Raw genomic sequence first — 17,079 nt, 5'->3', positions numbered from 1 at the left:
AAATGGGAGAAATTAAAGTGTTAGTGAGTTGTAAACTCACTTAGAATGATTCTGAAGTAGCTCAGCTGGAATGCTCGATTTCAGTGAGTTGGGAGAGAGATTCGGAGTGTGCAAGGTGAGAATGAGGGTGGAGGGTCTTTTTTATAGGCTGAGAATAAGTTGGGACGACTGAGTGTTTCGGGCGAAAGGGGCCCTTCGTGCGAATAGGGAGTCCTTCGCACGAAAGGGATTGATCCCTTTGCTTGAAGATTCAAGTTAGCCGTTTTCGCGTGTTTTGCAGGTTTTAAGAGTGCAAGTGCAATGCATAAGTGTAATGTATGAATAAATGTATGTATAAAATGATTTTGCATGCATAACAAGTATGAATTTGCGTATAACTGTATCAAGTTTCCACGTATAACGAATGTATAACAAGTATGTATGAGATATCTATAAAACAATGTATAAAAAGATCAAGTTTTTATTATGATTCAAGTCTCGAATTACAATGATTAGAAATGAAAAGACGAATACAAAGGATTACAAGTTCCCATAAGTAGAAACACTAACAATCTTTCCAAATAAGGAAAGTTCTAAAAGCGAGACGTTACACACACACAAAAATTTACATTGGATGTAAAAAAATTATATCGTCGTAAACAAAATTTACATCAGGCGTAACTATTGACTCGACAATTTTTTTTTTGTTTTTTTACATATATGTTTATAACATTTTCATTTACGTTTGTGAAAAAAATAATGTCTCAACTTGCGCGGGAAGTAGGAGTTCTCATGGTTCTCACAACTTGTGGTGATTCTTAATTGAACCAAATCCTAAAATTATAATATATAGAAGTGGGATCAGGAGAAAACAGTTTGAAGTGTGAAAACCGTGAGAAGATTCTTAGCCACAAGATCTTTGTGATTTGTGGCTGAGATTGATGCAGTGACATTTTTGTAAATAATAAGAGCCTTAGAACTACCAGGAGGGGTAAAATGGGAATATCCAAATAAGGTGCACATGCTAATAACATGTCCTTTCCTCTATCATATTTAAACATCCTTGGTTTTTTTGTATGTGATTATTAAAAAAAAACTACACCATAAATTCAACATTTTTTTATCTTTCTAACGAGTATACTGTTAATATACTTTTCGAGAAAAATGAACTGGGTTTTTTATGACGTTTTCAACTATGTTTTTTATAGCGTTTTCAACTAGTTTTTATGGCGTTTTTCTGAATTGGGGTGTTTTAACGAACGTTTCCAACTAGGTTTTTTATGGCGTTTTTTTGGAACTTGGTGTTTTTATAGCGTTTTCACCTAGCCTTTTCATGGTTTTTTTTTCTGATCTGGGTGTTTTATGGCGTTTTTCAACTGGGTATTTTCATGACGTTATAGCGTTTTTATTTTGGATACCCAGCTCATGTCTTTTTTGTTTATTTAAAAAATATAGCAATAGCATACTTGTTAGAAAGATACCAAAACACTAATTTTATGGTGTGATTTAAAAAAAGAATCACATATAAAAAAATTACGGGAGTTTATAAAAGATGATCGAATATGCATGTGTGTGGTTTTTGGCATTTGCATGAGCTTTTTGACAGTATTACTTTTAGTGTAAGTTAGCACCAACGCCACTGTCAACACCAAATCATTCTCGCCGTTTTCATACTTTAAGGCAGTTGTGACCAAAATTTGCTACAAAAAAAAATGGTAGCAATTTAGCCACCGATTTGTCACGGAAATGAAAATAAGTATATTTATCATGATACAGTAGCAAAATGGTTGCAATTTTTGTCACCCTTTTATTTTCGGTAGCAATTTGTGAGAAAAATACATAAAACATAAAAAAGGTATTTGTTAATTGTGACCATATTTTCGGTAATAAAATGAAAATTCAAATAGATAGGGTATTTTTAGTGGATCTGTGCTTCAAAAGTCATTTAATTATATATAACCCAATAAAAAACACACAAACACACGTCTCTCTCATCATCCACCTGTGTTTAGGGTTTCAAATAGAGGATTTCGATCCTGAAACCCTAATTCACCATCCAAAATGTCTCAAACTGGAAAATTAATGCCCAATCTGGACCAAAACAACACGAAGATCCTCAATCTCACCGTCCCCCAGAGGATGGACCTGTACATCAAGGAGATCTTAATCACCGTTGCTCATGTCACCTTCTACGAGTTCAACGTCGACCTCAATCATTGGGTAAATTCATGTTTTTAGTTTTGATTATGGTTAATTATGGTCGTAATTTGAAATCTATTGGTTTTCTAGAATGAATTTAGGATTTTTACTAGTAGGTTGTTGTTTCCCCCCTGTTTTGAATTGCTATTTGATCTGCTGATAATTGATTGCAACTGTGATTGAATGTTCAGAGTGTTTGGTGTTCTAGATGTTATCATTTTTGATTAATTTTTTGTAATGATAGATATAGGTGTATTGAAATTTGATTTTTAAACTTTTAATCAGTTTGGGACTGAAGTTGAGATGTTAGAAATTGTTGAAAAGAAGAAAAGGAATTGGATATAGAATCTGGAATTAGGGTTGTTTATATTCAGGTTTTGTTTCCCTTCTGAACATATGATTTGTAGTAAATCATTAAGGCTTTGTGGTTTGTTAAAATTATGTTTTGTCATCATCAGTTTAGTCATTTAAGTGTGTATATATTAGCAGTTGTTTTACAAAATATTGTGAATAGACATCTTTGGAAAACTTATAATATTGGACTAAACTAGGTTGAATACGATCTGATGGTATAAGGAGGGAGTTGTGTTTTATTTATTGATGGCTGTAGGTGTCTCCTTGTTTAGGGTGGTGTGGTGGTTTTGTTTTATGGTAGAGTTAAGGTTCCTATGGGCTGGTTGGCGCGTCCGGACACACGTTGCAACAATACATGATGTGTTATCTGCCTGCAATTCCATAAACTATACGTAATTATTTTTGATGGGATGTTGGAAGCAAGTAATCTGCATTTGGTTGCCCATGAAAGGCGATGGAGAATGAATTAAGAAGCGTAACTTCATACTCGTACAAACAAATATGAAAATTTGGAAACATAGTTGCATAAGAATGAAAATATTTAGCTACAGCCTATAGAAGAACTGGTTGCATTTGCTAAAAAGGAAAACAAATATATCAAATACAAATGCTAATTAACACCATCAAACATTTTCCCATGCTAAGAGTCTAAGAGATATTTCTACAATTCTTTCTAGAAGAACTTAAGTCAGAGATGCCTTTCAACAGCTACTATACATGAGGTTAAGTAAGCTGACAGCTTTTTTTGTGTCTTTTCTGTCTCTTTTTGTTGGGTTGCAAGTCGGTGAGACTTTTTTGTTGTTGGGACTGCCCCTTATTCGAGCCTTATATGGCGCCCTTGACAACCATCAAGCCCCATAGCGGATAGCGCCAGGGTACCCCGCCCCCCAGGCGTTATGGGCAAAAAAAATTTCCCTCCGTGATATGCATAGCGGCGTGTTATGGTGTTTCTCTCTCTCTCTCTCACATATATATATATACATACATATATGCATAATTGAAGGGGTATAAACTCACTACACAATCAAGTAGACCTGGCAAACGGGTCGGTTCGGGTTGGGTCGGGTCATGGGTCAAAATGGGTTCGGGTCAAAACGGGTCAAAACGGGTCAAATGGTCAATTACAAAAAAAAGGTTGTTTTCGTTCGGGTCGAAACGGGTTCGGGTCGGAATGGGTTCGGGCTGAAACGGGTCTGGGTCAGAACGGTTTCGGATTGGGTCGGGTTGGTTAAAAATTGCTTTCTTTCACGTCTAAGTTAGAAAAATGAATAGATTTGGTCATAGTTATTAAAGGTGCTAGGCGCACTCAAGGCGCTTAGGCCTCGCCTAGGGACTAGGCGCAAAGCGTAAAAAAAGCAAGGGCCTGAGAAAATATAAGCGCACAATGAAAAAATATTTAAAATATATTATATATTAGAAAAACTATTCTTCAAATAAAATAAACAAACGCTTTTATATAACATTTAATGTGATCTATTTAGTGCCAAAAGTTCTAAAATTAGTACCAAAAATTCTAAAATATTAGCGTATTAGTGTAGAAAGTTAGTTTTCCTTAGATAAAAGTAGAAATCTGGCTGGAATCTTGCCGGAATTTAAAGAATTTGGCCGGAAACTCTCCGGAATCTAGGAATCTGTGCTTGAACCATCACCTGAAGGATTAAAGCGCAATTGGCTCGACTCAAAGCGCAATTGTCTCGCCTCGCCTGGAAAATGGGCCTAGGCGCAAGAGGCGATGGTTTTTAACAACTAAGGATTTGGTTAGCCGAACACTACTGTTCAAAGCTAATTTCTTATTGCTAACAAAAATCAATGCAAAACTTCATCCTAATTATAACTCCATCCCCAAAATATTAAACCTCTAGTAATTAACCCGGCTCGTTTAAATATCAGCTCAAATTTAGCTCATGCTCTAGATAATACATTTACTAGTGAATAACAACAATTAGTTACTTACAATACATAGTAAATCTAACTGTTTGAGGCAAAATGGTAAAATAAAGGTTTAATTGTGTGTAGGTAATACAAGGGAATGAGTGAGCTGCGGGAGTTGGAGAGCTGAAAATATTGAAACCCTGTCGGCGTAAAACCCGTTGCGATCCGAAACCCATCCCGTGCGGAAACCCGTGTCGGCCCGAACCCGATCCGAATCTGACCCGTTTCTTTAAGGTGCTAACCCACATGGACCCATTTCTTTAAAGTTGCAATCAAGTTATGTAACCCCATTACACATAGCCTAAGGTGGGTTAAGCCAGTGTGGTTTGAATAAAGTTCTCCTTTGGCTGGCCAAAAAAGAAATTCTAATTTTTCATGTGATAATTCTTTGCAGCAAGATTGTAATGGTCTGCAAACTGATTTCAACAATTAAACCACAAGACAAAGCGGAGCCTCTTGATGTAAGTCCTGATTAGCCCAACTTTCGAAAGTTATGATGAGAGACACAAACTGAGTCACACATACTGAACTTTTGAAGAAAAATACATAAGAAAAACATGGTACTAACTTCTAAGTTTTACTCTTCTTTATAAAACATTTGTCGATGAAAGTTCATCTATTGCTATAGTTTTCTTTGAAGAATCCATTACAGAACTTATTGGCATCAGTATGTTATATCTATTTACTTTCACTCAGTGAAACATAGCTAAATTTAAAGATTTTGTCTATCAATATGTTACAGCTATATACATTCACTAAGTAGCTTTGCTGCATTATGGTTCATGGTAGCATAGTCCAACAGGCAACAGTGATGGAGAATTGAAGTCTTTAGTAAAGGCCATACAATTTTAAGAAGGTAAAATAATATTCTTTTTAATTGATTAATTTTGATGATTTATAAAACCAGTATAATTAGTGTAAAATCATACTTGGACGATCTTAAAAGCATTTTATGCCTGGTGTCATAATGAAAAGAATGTTTTGCGTAAACTTAACAATTTTCGTACATCATATATTGATACTAAAAGCATTAACCATCAACATCCCGCGGCAAAGTGCGGGTTAGCGTCAACTCGTTGGATACAAAGTGTAACAAATTTATTTTAATACCATAAAGAGAGTCAACTGTTCAGACAAATTAAAGGAATTTTCTCTGGTTTTTTAGTTAATTTAAAGTGCTTGGATTCACCCATTATGATGATAATTAAAAAAAGTTTGTTTGTTGATTACTATGAATATGAGCCTCTTTACTAGAATGTTGGTAACTATTAGTTATCTAAGCACTGTGCCCTTTGGGAAAGTTAAAGCCGGAACTAACTATTGCAAGTATTTCTATTTGCTCCATCACAAAATCCTTTATTTTGTCATATTAAACCTGCAACCAGTCTTTATAAACTCCTTCATTGTTATAGCCCTATTAATTCTATTCATTGGTTGTTTTGTAGATTAAAACGTTGAACTTGGTTATCAAGGAGCTCGCTAAGGAAAATAATGAAGAAAAAGAAATGTAAAATGAAATTGTTGGCTGAAAAAGATAAAGTGGATGAAGACGTTATGCTCAATAGGATGTCATAAATTGAAGCCATGTTAAAGTTTCGATTCGAAGATAGGCTATAAACACTTGGTTTTGAAGGTTTCGATGTTTATTATATAACGATAATTTCGGTTATTTGATATTTTAGTTTGTATTTTTGTTAGAATGTTTTATGACTTTGAAATAGGAAAAACTGAAACAGAGATGTTTTGTATAAGTTTATGATTTTGTAATTTTATGGAATGTTTTATATAAATTTGTAATTTTATTGAAATGTAGTTTTCATGAAAAGCAGGGAAACTGTAAAATATGAAAACAGGGACACCAATATGGTGGCAATTATTTAATTCAAATAGAAAAATGGCACCAAAATAGTAATGAAAGTCGTGGCTAAATGGTGGTTAAAGTGGGCTAAATGGTAATAAATTGGTGGCAAAAAACCGTCACAACTCGATAGCAAAATAGGGTGGTTAAAGTGGGCTAAATGGTAACAAATTGGTGGCAAAAAACCGTCACAACTCGGTAGCAAAATAGGGGCGGTCGCAACAAGGAGCGGTCACAAATAATTTTGACCACTTTTGTGGTGGCAGAAATTTGGTAGCAAAATATGGAAATGGTCGCTATTCGGTGACATTAGGGCAATTGACACGGGTGTTTTTGCCACCACATTTTCAGTTGCAAAATGGTAGCAACAAGGCAATTGCTACCGTTTTGTGACCGAATATGTTGTGACAAAAACCCTATTTTCTAGTAGTGATATATTAAAACCGATTTTACTATAAACATAATATATGTTTGGGATTGAAGATCATGGGTTGCAACTATGTGTATCATCCACTATTCCTCCCTTAGCATATATAGATGCCGATTGGGGGGTTCTTCGAAATTCGGATACTAATTCTGATTATTGGGTCTTCTTGAGAGATACCTTATTATTTTGGTCTTCCAAGCATATGGCTATCATCTATTACTATGGTGGTGAAGTTGAATGTGGAGGCGTTGCTAAATATTGTTGCCGAAACACTTTGATTATCATGTTATCATAATGCGTGATAAGATTTTTTTTATTTACTGCTATTTGTTTTCCACTAGTTTTATGTCTGAGAACGGGGTTTGGCCAAATATTTCTCAACCAATTAAAAAAAAACATTATTAAAGTTTTGCTGAAAAAAAAAAAAAACTAAAATGATAGCAAGACTGTTTTGTTAGAAAAAAAAAATGATAGCAAGACTGTTTTATTAGAAAAAAAATTAAAATGATAGTATGACTGTATTTTTGAGCTGAGGGGCAAAACTGAATTTGTCAGGACCAATAAGCAAGTGTTAAGCAGCTGGATAGCACGAATAAAAATTACATAAAGTCAACCAATTAAAACAAAACACTTCCATAGTTTTGCAAGGGAAAAAAACTAAAACCGTAGCAAAACTGTAACTTTAAACTGAGGTAAAATTGTAATTTGTCAAAATCTAAAACGATTGAAATATTATAATTTTAAAATGGGAGCAAAATCATAATTTTTAAGAGAGAGCATTTAAAGTAGGAGTAAAATTGTTTTTTGTTTGGATCAACAGGGAAGTGCTAGGGAGCACCAGTCTGACACTATCTAGGGAGCACCAGTCTGGCATAGAAATAGTGTCAGACACTATTCCCTGACATGAAAATTATAGTTTATATAAATATAATTTTTTTAACAGAGAGCATATTCGTAATTTTAAAGTAGGGGTAAAATTGTATTTTGTTCGGGTTAATAGGAAAGTGTTAGGGAGCAGCCTGACACGATTTTATGGCATGTAAATTGTGCCTGACCCTATTCCCTGACATGAAAATCGTAGTTTATATAAATATAAATTTGTCATTGAGTTAGACAAAAAAAAATTAATAATATCAATAATAATATAATAGATAAATAAATAAAAAATCATTTACCCATTCCATTATCGTTCGTTCAGTTTAGTGATTAGTTGGTCTATTAAAAAAATCTGAAAACTATAATTATTAACTGATTTGCAGGTGCTATGTGAGCTAATAAAAACACATGTGTAATACAAAACATGGTCAATGTATGACTCCGCGATGTAACAGGACAACGAGAATAACGTGCAAACATCCTATAATTATACTATGTATATATATAATCATCCTTACATAACTATCCTTCCATCTTTCTAGTGTCTGTTCGAAACAATTTTGGTAGTTTTCACCTAAAAAACTCATCTTACTTCCATGGTTTCATGTATTACAAGAACACGAGTTTCCGACATGTTACAATATGTTTCTATTACTCGTCTTCCTTGCCCGTAGGAGTTTGATTCGGTTAACTATCGTTTCTTTTTGAAAACCCTAATCGTGTTTGTCATTCGAAGAACAAAACAATGTTTCGTGACGTGGTTTCGCCACCCGAACAACATCCCATGGTAAATATTGCTTTGTTCATATATTGCACATATAGAATAACATGTTTTGTTTTATTATCATAAGGGATACAACAACAATAATGGCATATTGACATGCGTCAAGTTGTAAACAATAGAAGATAATACGAACTTGGTCGATTCCATTTCGGCTCTTGTTCCATCCTTATCTTTTATTTGATTCTCGACACCAATAAGAAACCCGAGCACGCTTTGATTTATTCAAATAACTTCGCCATCGCAACACATCATTTTCGAGTCCCGGTCACCTTTTGAAGGAGGCTTCAGTGACTTGAAGAATATGGCCAGCCGCGTGATAGTTAAGTAGTGTTGTAGTTGCTTGATTCCTTGAGATTGAGATCGGAAGCATTTGATTTTGAATGGCAATAAGTTCTCTACGGGTCATTTTAGTGCAAAATGTGGTTCCTACCTCTCTTTCCATATATGGGTATATTTGTATTTGGCACAAGATTCAAATGCTCTGAATTTTATCATTGACAAAGTGCTATGTTTTGAAATATGAGTCTTAAGACAATGACTACCATAAGGAACCATCAATAGTTGTTTGCATTTCCATGAGTGAGTCGGCACACCTAATCGATCAAGGTTTGGTGAATCATATACTTGGGTGTCTCAGCTCGCACAATATAGTTTCTAAAACTATAAGACCACGTATACCTAGTGGTTTCGCATGTAAAAACAAAACATCATGGGTTGGATTGTCCTTCCTAGAATGCTAAAAATCAGTGTGTGCATATTCACTCACTCTTTTTAATTAAATATAAGTTGGGTAAAATGTATTGACATATACCTACGTAAGTTTACTATTGACTTAAAATTTAATGTGATAATGACGTAACACTGCTACAAACAAATTTTTGTTCGCAATATTAAAATAGCATTGCAGATGCTTCAAATTATTCTTGAGTCGGTCAAACATTGTCGTATATTTATAAATATACGAAGATAATATGTATATATGTGTAGAGAGGTAGGGGGAGAGAATCTGACCCCTACTACCCGCATGATTATCATGAATAGTCATATAACTTAAAAGAGGGATCAAAATTTCCTTTTTCCCCATAGAATTTTGTTTTAAGTTGGTCCACTTAGCTTTCATGTAGCCATATGGAGCACAAATTGACTAGAACCTTTTGTTCCCCTCTTTTTATTGCTTAGTACAAAAGGACTAAAGCTTTAAGCTTGATCCAAACCTTGAGTTGGCCCTTTACAACGAATGACTAACCATCGTAGAAAATCTGTGAAAATGTTACAAATCGTTCAGGTTTATATCACTTACACATGTTTTAACTTAAAGTAGACATATAATGATCTAAATACCTGTTTTCTTTGTCTTTTTCAGGAACAATTGTCAAGCCCGTTAAATGCTCAACTACTAGAGTTATGCGAATCAAATTTGTTCCAAGAAGCCCCACAAAACTCTGAAGTTGCTTCTAGCTCCAACAAATGCTACGAAGAACAATCCTCGTGCAACATAAACCCCTCTATTCTACCATATTGCTCGACTGGTGTGGATAACAATGCCATTGCTTCCACCACTACGAACGATTTCTCTTTAATGTTTGAAGACAAAATCACTCCTATTGACCTCACAAACACTTCTCATTTCACTAACAATCAATACCCTTTTAGTAACCAAGACCAATTCGATCTCTCTTTGCTCCAAAATCAAAACCAATTCAACGACCCTATCTTTTCATACCCTTGTGCTCTTTCGAGTGATCATGATGTCCCTATCGTTGGACCAACAAAATTGTTAAACATTTGTGAACAAGACATCATATCTTCTATGCCGCCTTCTAAGTTCATGCTACCGGATAATATGTTATCCTCTAACTATCCTTTTATTGATCCTTCCATTAATTCTAACCTACCGATGTCAACCGAAGACGGGAACTTATTTCTAGGAAATGACATTCAAATTCATGAACTTGAATTTCATGGTGACAACAATGGACTCTTTTGCACTGACCATTTACCACATTCTTTCAACTCTAACGATCTTCAGGTACTTCTAGAAACGGTCATATGACATTTTTAAGGCATGTAGTCTTAGTGATTTTTAGTTTCTAACTATGTGGTTTTGTTTGTACCTTTCTTGCAAAAATGTGTTCTTGTTTCTTGAAATGGAAGGCATTTAGCAATGAAAGTCAGCATCTTGCGAACGGAAGTGGGAGTTCTACGATTCCATTGCCGTCGGATATCACAAGCTTGGAGTCAGAATCCTTGAGAGTTACCACCACCAAACTCACAAGCGAAGAAAGGAAAGAAAAGATCAACAAATACATGAAGAAACGAAATGAAAGGAACTTCAACAAAAAAATCAAGGTAAAAAATTAAAGGTTTAAATGTTTAATGACTTGTGGTTATTCAAGTTAGGAGTCTTAAATGAGTAGTGTTTGTGGGTGAGATGAATTAAACATGACATGAACACGAAAATCATGTCTAACACATGAACATGAAAATCATGTCGGTCGCATGAATACGAAAAATCATGTGAGACGCATGCCACAAAATTCATGTCGGAAAGATGAAACCGAACACGACAATCATATTCATTGACAAAAACATGACCCTTTTGATGCACTTTTTTTCTGGATATTACTACTATAGAATACAAATTTACAATAAAGAATACATATGTATATATAACAAATATGTTTAAACTACACAATTTAATTTTAAATTTTGTAATAAAATATCCAATCAGTTTAGGGTAAGATATAAAGCATAATTTATAAAAAGGGGTCAACCCACAATGTTAGACTGAAAACTATTTTGTGGGGTTAACCCAAAACTTGACCAAACCAATTTAGATTAAACTCAAGCCCGTAAATTCCATGTCGTATCATATATCCACACTCGGGATTTATTTCAAAGTCACTTATTTTGTTCTATCTATTATGATGATTTGGGAACTCGATGTGTAGTACGCATGCAGGAAAACGTTAGCAGATAGCCGACCACGGGTAAGAGGAAGATTTGCAAAGCACGACGAGTTTGGGGAGAACAACATAACCAACAGCAACCACGAAGAAGACACAGATGAAGACGAACAAAATGTCCATGTAATGTACATCGATTACTATACGACGATTAACAAATGTTGGTTTGCTAATAATAAACCTTTTTTTTTGGTGAATCAACAGGAAGTGGTGAAGGAAGAAGAGAATTTTGAATCATCAGACATCTTGGCACATATAAGTGGAGTAAATTCATTCAAATGCAACTACCCGATTCAGTCATGGATTTGATACCATGAAATATGTTGATTAACCATGTCAATGACACGGGATGTATACGTATAGTTCGCGTAAAATAAACAGGAAATTTTGTCATAAAGGTGATTAGAGTGTTCAATGAAAAGCAATTTTAAGTAGAGAATTATAAGGAGTGCATAAGCATATGTATTTGTTGCTCAACGGATATGATAGTGTGCGATTACACAATCGTCTTGTGTATCACAGATAAAACAATGTATCCATGTGTTACATTTTTTTTCGGGTTTTTTTAACTTCACTCCTTGCGTTGCATATGCTCTAAGTGAGTTCGACATCTATTTTTGTCTTTCATAAGAATATAATGTTCTTATTTCCGTGATTGAAGTTGGGTCCTAATAATCCCACAGCCTAAAATCTTAATTTCACATCATGTATCCGGGCCGTATAACGTTATACGGCCCGGATAGAATAATTTAACATGACAAATATTTGGTCATATAATGTTATATGGCTCGTATAATGTTATATGGCTCGTATACATTGAGAAAATATTAGGCCGCATAACATTATATGGGTCGTATAACATTCTATATGGGTCGTATAATGTTATACGGCCCTTATAGATGGACAAAAAAATATTCCCTGACATTTTTTTGCAACAATCAGTTATACGGCTCGTATAACTTTATACGGATCATATACATGTAGAGGTGTGCAAATAAAATTTTAGGGGGAAATACTGAGACCCTTCAAGTTTTCTAGTCGTTATTTTATCTCTGACAATCACGTGAAGCAACTGGCTCTATTGTTTCCAACATGGATTGTGATTACTTCTTATACAATATAGATAAGAGTTATTTTCATCTCTATAAAATAAGGAGTTAAATCTCTGTGGTTTGGATCATTTTACTAGTTTAGTCTAAAGGTTTTATTTTTTGCATGTGGTTCCAAAAAGGTTTTACCGTTACCATTTTATTTCACTGGGTTAACTTCATCTATTTTTTCGTTAATGAAAAGGGCAATTCGGTCATTTTATATGGCCGAATTGCTCTTCTCATTAACGAAAAAATAGATAAAGTTAACTCAGTAGACTAAAATGGCAACGGTGAAACCTTTTTGGACCCACATACGAAAAATGAAATCTTTATACTAAACTGACAAAATAGCCCAAACCAGATGGACTAAAATGAGATTTAACTCTAAAATAAAATTCACAGGTACAAAGTGAATGAAAGTCTTAAAAGAATCAGGGGCTGTTTGGTAACCCTCTTAATGAATCATTAAGAGGTGGACCTCTTATTCGGACAAAGGTGGGGCTGTTTGGTTATGCCTCTTAATGGGAAACCTCTTAATGATTCAGTGCTGAATCATTCAGATCTATTAACATGCTGAATGAAAAAAAAGACCTCTAATGCCCCCCTTTCACCTCTGATACACATGAAACCCTAGAGCTCTCAAAACCTCCGCCCCCACCTCGTCTCCTCACCATCTCCCGCCGCACTCCTCCTCCTCTCCGCGTCTCCGACCGCCGCCGCCGCCCTCAGCCTCCGACCTCAGCCCTCAGCCTCCTCTCTTCCTCCGACCTCAGCCCTCAGCCTCCTCTCCTCCTCCGACCGCCGCCCTCAGCCTCCTCTCCTGCCGACGCCGCCCTCAGCCTCCTCTCCTCCTCCGACCGCCGCCCTCAGTCTCCATCTCCACCCAGGTTCGTTTTCCCTTGTTTTTTTTTTTTTTGTATTAAACTGATTTTCATTTATATTAGATGTGTTTATTTTTCTGATTATTATGATTTGGTTTGTATTATGATGAACACTTTCAGATGTGTATTATGATGAATAATTATGATTATTAAACTGATTTTCATTCATATGTGTTTATTTGTTTGTTTTTTTTGTATTAAACCGTATGATTTGGTTATGGTTTGTTTTTTTTATGGATTTGTTTAATTTTCTGGATTTGTTCAATTCTTGATGATATGTTTATGGATTTGCCCCAATATCGAACTAGGCCCTTGTGTTTTATGTGTGTGTACCCATGTTTTCTTTCTAGATATTCTAGTGAACACTTTCAGATAGTTGTTATATTAGAAATATTGGATAATTGGTATGATTGAGGTGGTTTAAATCCCTAATCTTTAGGATCCAAGAACCAAAGAAATGGCAAAAAGGATTAGGATTAATTGGAAGCAAGAAGGTGTTGAAAAAACCTTTCTTGAAGCATGTGTTCATGAAATAACCGTTAATGGACGTGAAGGAAGCAGTCTTAAACAAGCGTCATGGAAAACTGTAGCTGAAAATTTGAAAACACAACATAATTTCATAGTGGAACAACGTCAAATGAAGAATCACTATGATTTTCTAAAAGGAAAATTTGCAGCTTGGTTAAAGCTTAAAAACAAAACCGGGAATGTCTATGATCCAGTTACAAACAGTTTTAACTTGTCAGAAGAAGAGTGGCAGATTGAGATGAAGGTATCTGTTTTATACTAATAATTAGTAGTGGTATATTTCATTAATTTTATAGTATTTTAAAATATTTCTTCACACAGTCTAACAAGTATGTAGAAGCTTTGAGAAGTGCGCCACTTGCTTTCCCCGAGCTTTGTTGTCAATTGTATGAGGGGTCTACTTCAAATGGGTTTGATAGTTGGGGGCCAAGTTCTACGCTTCCTCATCCTTCTGAGGAAGTGAATGAGCACAACTTGGATGGTATGAATGTCGAATGCACTCAAGTGGATTCCCCAGGTAAAGGTGTTAGTGAGGAGTCAAGTATTCGGTCCCAAAAAAAAGAAAAAGGAGAGAAACGAAAACATAAGGCAACATTAGAGTCAAAGCTTATAGAAGTTGGTGAAGATATTAGCAAGTTGGCAAAGATGATGATTGAGAAACACACACTTTCCGATGATATGGATGCATGTTTGGAGAAGTTGGAGACATTGGGTTGGGATGAGTCGGATGCGAAATACGAAACAACGCTTTTGCTTTTTGGTGAGAGTGCCGATCTTAGGAAACTGTGGGTACGTCTTAAGCCGCAGAATTGTGAGAAATGGGTTAAGAATGCGGGAGCGAAGTATGGATTGTTTAACTAAGATTGTGCTTTGATTGTTTTTTTTTTTTTTTTTTTTTTGGGTTGGATGTTATGTTTCGGATGTTATGTTTTGGATGTTATGTTTTGGATGTTATGTTTTGGATGTTATGTTAATGTGGATGTTATGTTTTGGATGTTATGTTTTGGATGCTATTGTTATAGATGTTAATGTGGATGATATAATTGTTTATTTATGTTATGATAGGTACCTTATGGATCTGGACGATGAGATTATAGTTATCATGATTTTTTGTTGGTATTGGGTTTCATTAGCCTCGAGAATAAATGTTGAAAGGATAAGAGACTTGAATTCGGCATTAACCGGTCATGAATACACGCAAGAATTATTGCATGGTACTTCTACACAATGTCATGAGATGATGCGTCTTTCACGTGATGCATTTATACTATTGTGCAATCATTTTAAACAAAAAAATTGGGTGCAAAGTAGTAGGTCAATAAGCTTGGAAGAAAAGTTGGCTATGTTTTTTATGGTCATTGGACATAATGAACGTTTTCGAATGGTTAAACGAAGGTTCCAACACTCAACGGAAACAATTCATAGATGTTTTCATGAGGTCCTAAAGGCAATGATGAATTTCGCAAGAGAAGTTATAGTTCCAACATCTTCTAATGTAAGCACAAATAACTCCGAACGACATAGAAGGCTAAAAGAAATATTTTCTGGAGCAATAGGTGCCTTAGATGGAACTCTTATACATGCGATCGTGCCTGTTGATCAACAGACTCGTTACAGGGGAAGAGGAAAAGGTGAATGCTTTCAAAATGTATTAGCAATTTGTGACTTTGATATGATATTCACATTCGTATGGGCCGGATGGGAGGGCATTGCACATGATTCACGAGTTTTAAAAGAAGTTGCATTCAACCCAAATTCTGGCTTTCCTTTTCCGCCACCAGGTTTTTAACCATTCTTCAATGTTCATTTCATACATTATTTGTTTTTTATATGATAGTTTTGATACTGATACAGATAAGTATTACCTTTGTGACGCTGCATACACCAACACTCGTGGATTTATGACTCCCTACCGTGGTACGAGGTATTGGTTAGCCGATTTTAGACGACAACGTGCGTTAACTAAGGAAGAAAGATTCAATCATGCTCACGCACAACTCAGAAATGTCATTGAACGTGCATATGGTGTTCTAAAGGCGAGATTCCCAATCCTAAAGCAAATGGCTCCCTTTTCTTTTCCAATACAAAGAGACATTGTGATTGCTTGTTTCGCCGTCCATAATTTTATAAGGAAATGCAATATTTATGATCAGTTATTTATGGACTATGATGAGAACACGATGTTTCATGAAATGCAAAGTGGGGAAAATGATGGCCTGCTAGTTCAAGACATAGAGTGGGGTTCACAAGGTATTGACTACATGACTTCTTTACGTAACCAGATTGCTAATCAGTTGCTTTCAAATGAATCAAATTAAAATTGTATTGTAGAGTTGTGTTATTTGTATTTGGATTTCGTATGTTGTGTTGTTTTGTATTTGGATTTAAAGGATTGATGTGTAATTTGGATTTTCTATGGCGTTTTGTATTTTTCTTTAACAAAATTTACATCAATCAGTACACTATTCAGAGCTCTTGCCAAACAGATACATTTCATTCAGCACATAATAGTTCAGAGGGGTAAAATAGTCATTCTACACAGTCATTCAGAGATACAACCAAACAGCTCTTAATGGTTCAACACTTACTGGTTCAGAGCCTCTTACCCATTCAGACCTCTTACTGGTTCAGCACTTACTGGTTCAGCACTTGCCAAACAGCCCCTCAAACTCATTTATCATTTAAGAAAGCTCACCTTTTAAAAAAAATCTCACTAGACTTCCGCGAAGTTTTTTCCCGAATTTCAAACTGATGTTTTAGGGCTTCTAATCAGAACGATGACACGAGTCAATTGATGTAACGCTTATCTCGAAGCGGTGCTCCAAACGGCTTGATTTTTGTTAATTGGAAAATTTTAAACACCCGAATTGAAGCACCGTTTCATTTTTTGGAGGCACCGTTTCAAGGTAATTGATTAAAAGCCCTAAAACATCAATTTGAAATTTGCGTTAAGTTTTTCTAACGGAGGCCCAATTAGAATTTTGTTTAAAGGTGGGAGTACCGGTGGGGATTTTTGAAGGTAAAATTATTATTGACCATCTACCAAAATTTGAGATAAAATCCATTTTTTTTTAAAGAGACATGCTTCCTTTTGACGATTCCCTCTAATTGTTTTAAGACTTGCAATTTTGGAAACTAACTAATTGAATTGGCAAAAATATGAATTAAAAAGTAGGCAAAAAAATAATAAATAAAGAAAAACCC

The 17,079-nt window shown here is 35.1% G+C and overlaps 4 protein-coding genes and 1 long non-coding RNA gene across 17 annotated transcripts; 4 read left to right on the top strand and 1 right to left on the bottom strand.

The window, feature by feature from the left end:
* The first annotated feature begins 1,933 nt into the window (after positions 1-1,933).
* LOC110877953 (mRNA-decapping enzyme-like protein) lies at positions 1,934-6,254 on the top strand. Of its 12 annotated transcripts, none has more exons than XR_002557450.2 (5): positions 1,934-2,199; positions 4,549-4,770; positions 4,859-4,925; positions 5,207-5,320; positions 5,910-6,254. XR_002557450.2 is itself a non-coding variant. In XM_022126182.2 (2 exons), the coding sequence occupies exons 1-2, from the start codon at positions 2,041-2,043 to the stop codon at positions 5,973-5,975; spliced, it is 225 nt and encodes a 74-aa protein (XP_021981874.1). In that variant the 5' UTR covers positions 1,934-2,040; the 3' UTR covers positions 5,976-6,174. The 12 variants fall into 12 exon arrangements, 1 of the variants encoding a protein (XP_021981874.1); XR_002557446.2 differs by having other exon boundaries at positions 4,859-5,024; XR_002557471.2 differs by having other exon boundaries at positions 5,259-5,320; positions 5,910-6,174.
* Positions 6,255-9,455: 3,201 nt separating this feature from the next.
* On the bottom strand, positions 9,456-9,891 carry LOC118479914. Its single transcript, XR_004861505.1, has 2 exons — positions 9,751-9,891; positions 9,456-9,668 (listed from the first exon to the last, which is right to left on the bottom strand). It is a non-coding gene; the product is annotated as an uncharacterized LOC118479914 (long non-coding RNA).
* LOC110931377 lies at positions 9,616-11,905 on the top strand. The gene is made up of 5 exons (XM_035974810.1): positions 9,616-9,694; positions 9,773-10,438; positions 10,564-10,758; positions 11,361-11,498; positions 11,580-11,905. Exons 1-5 carry the CDS (start codon positions 9,647-9,649, stop codon positions 11,682-11,684), a joined length of 1,152 nt encoding a protein of 383 aa, XP_035830703.1. The 5' UTR covers positions 9,616-9,646; the 3' UTR covers positions 11,685-11,905.
* Positions 11,906-13,291: 1,386 nt separating this feature from the next.
* On the top strand, positions 13,292-14,782 carry LOC110877982 (L10-interacting MYB domain-containing protein-like). The gene is made up of 3 exons (XM_022126226.2): positions 13,292-13,353; positions 13,787-14,119; positions 14,197-14,782. The coding sequence occupies exons 2-3, from the start codon at positions 13,805-13,807 to the stop codon at positions 14,734-14,736; spliced, it is 855 nt and encodes a 284-aa protein (XP_021981918.1). The 5' UTR covers positions 13,292-13,353; positions 13,787-13,804; the 3' UTR covers positions 14,737-14,782.
* A 182-nt stretch (positions 14,783-14,964) lies between these two features.
* On the top strand, positions 14,965-16,221 carry LOC110877978. Of its 2 annotated transcripts, none has more exons than XM_022126222.2 (2): positions 14,965-15,656; positions 15,730-16,221. In XM_022126222.2, exons 1-2 carry the CDS (start codon positions 14,978-14,980, stop codon positions 16,191-16,193), a joined length of 1,143 nt encoding a protein of 380 aa, XP_021981914.1. In that variant the 5' UTR covers positions 14,965-14,977; the 3' UTR covers positions 16,194-16,221. The 2 variants fall into 2 exon arrangements, with proteins under 2 accessions (XP_021981914.1, XP_035830699.1); XM_035974806.1 differs by having other exon boundaries at positions 14,966-15,506; positions 15,730-16,220.
* Positions 16,222-17,079: the final 858 nt, after the last annotated feature.

Source organism: Helianthus annuus, chromosome 1, assembly GCF_002127325.2.
Source record: "Helianthus annuus cultivar XRQ/B chromosome 1, HanXRQr2.0-SUNRISE, whole genome shotgun sequence".
NCBI classification, from domain to species: domain Eukaryota; kingdom Viridiplantae; phylum Streptophyta; class Magnoliopsida; order Asterales; family Asteraceae; genus Helianthus; species Helianthus annuus.
This window is presented reverse-complemented; position numbering and strand designations above follow the sequence as displayed.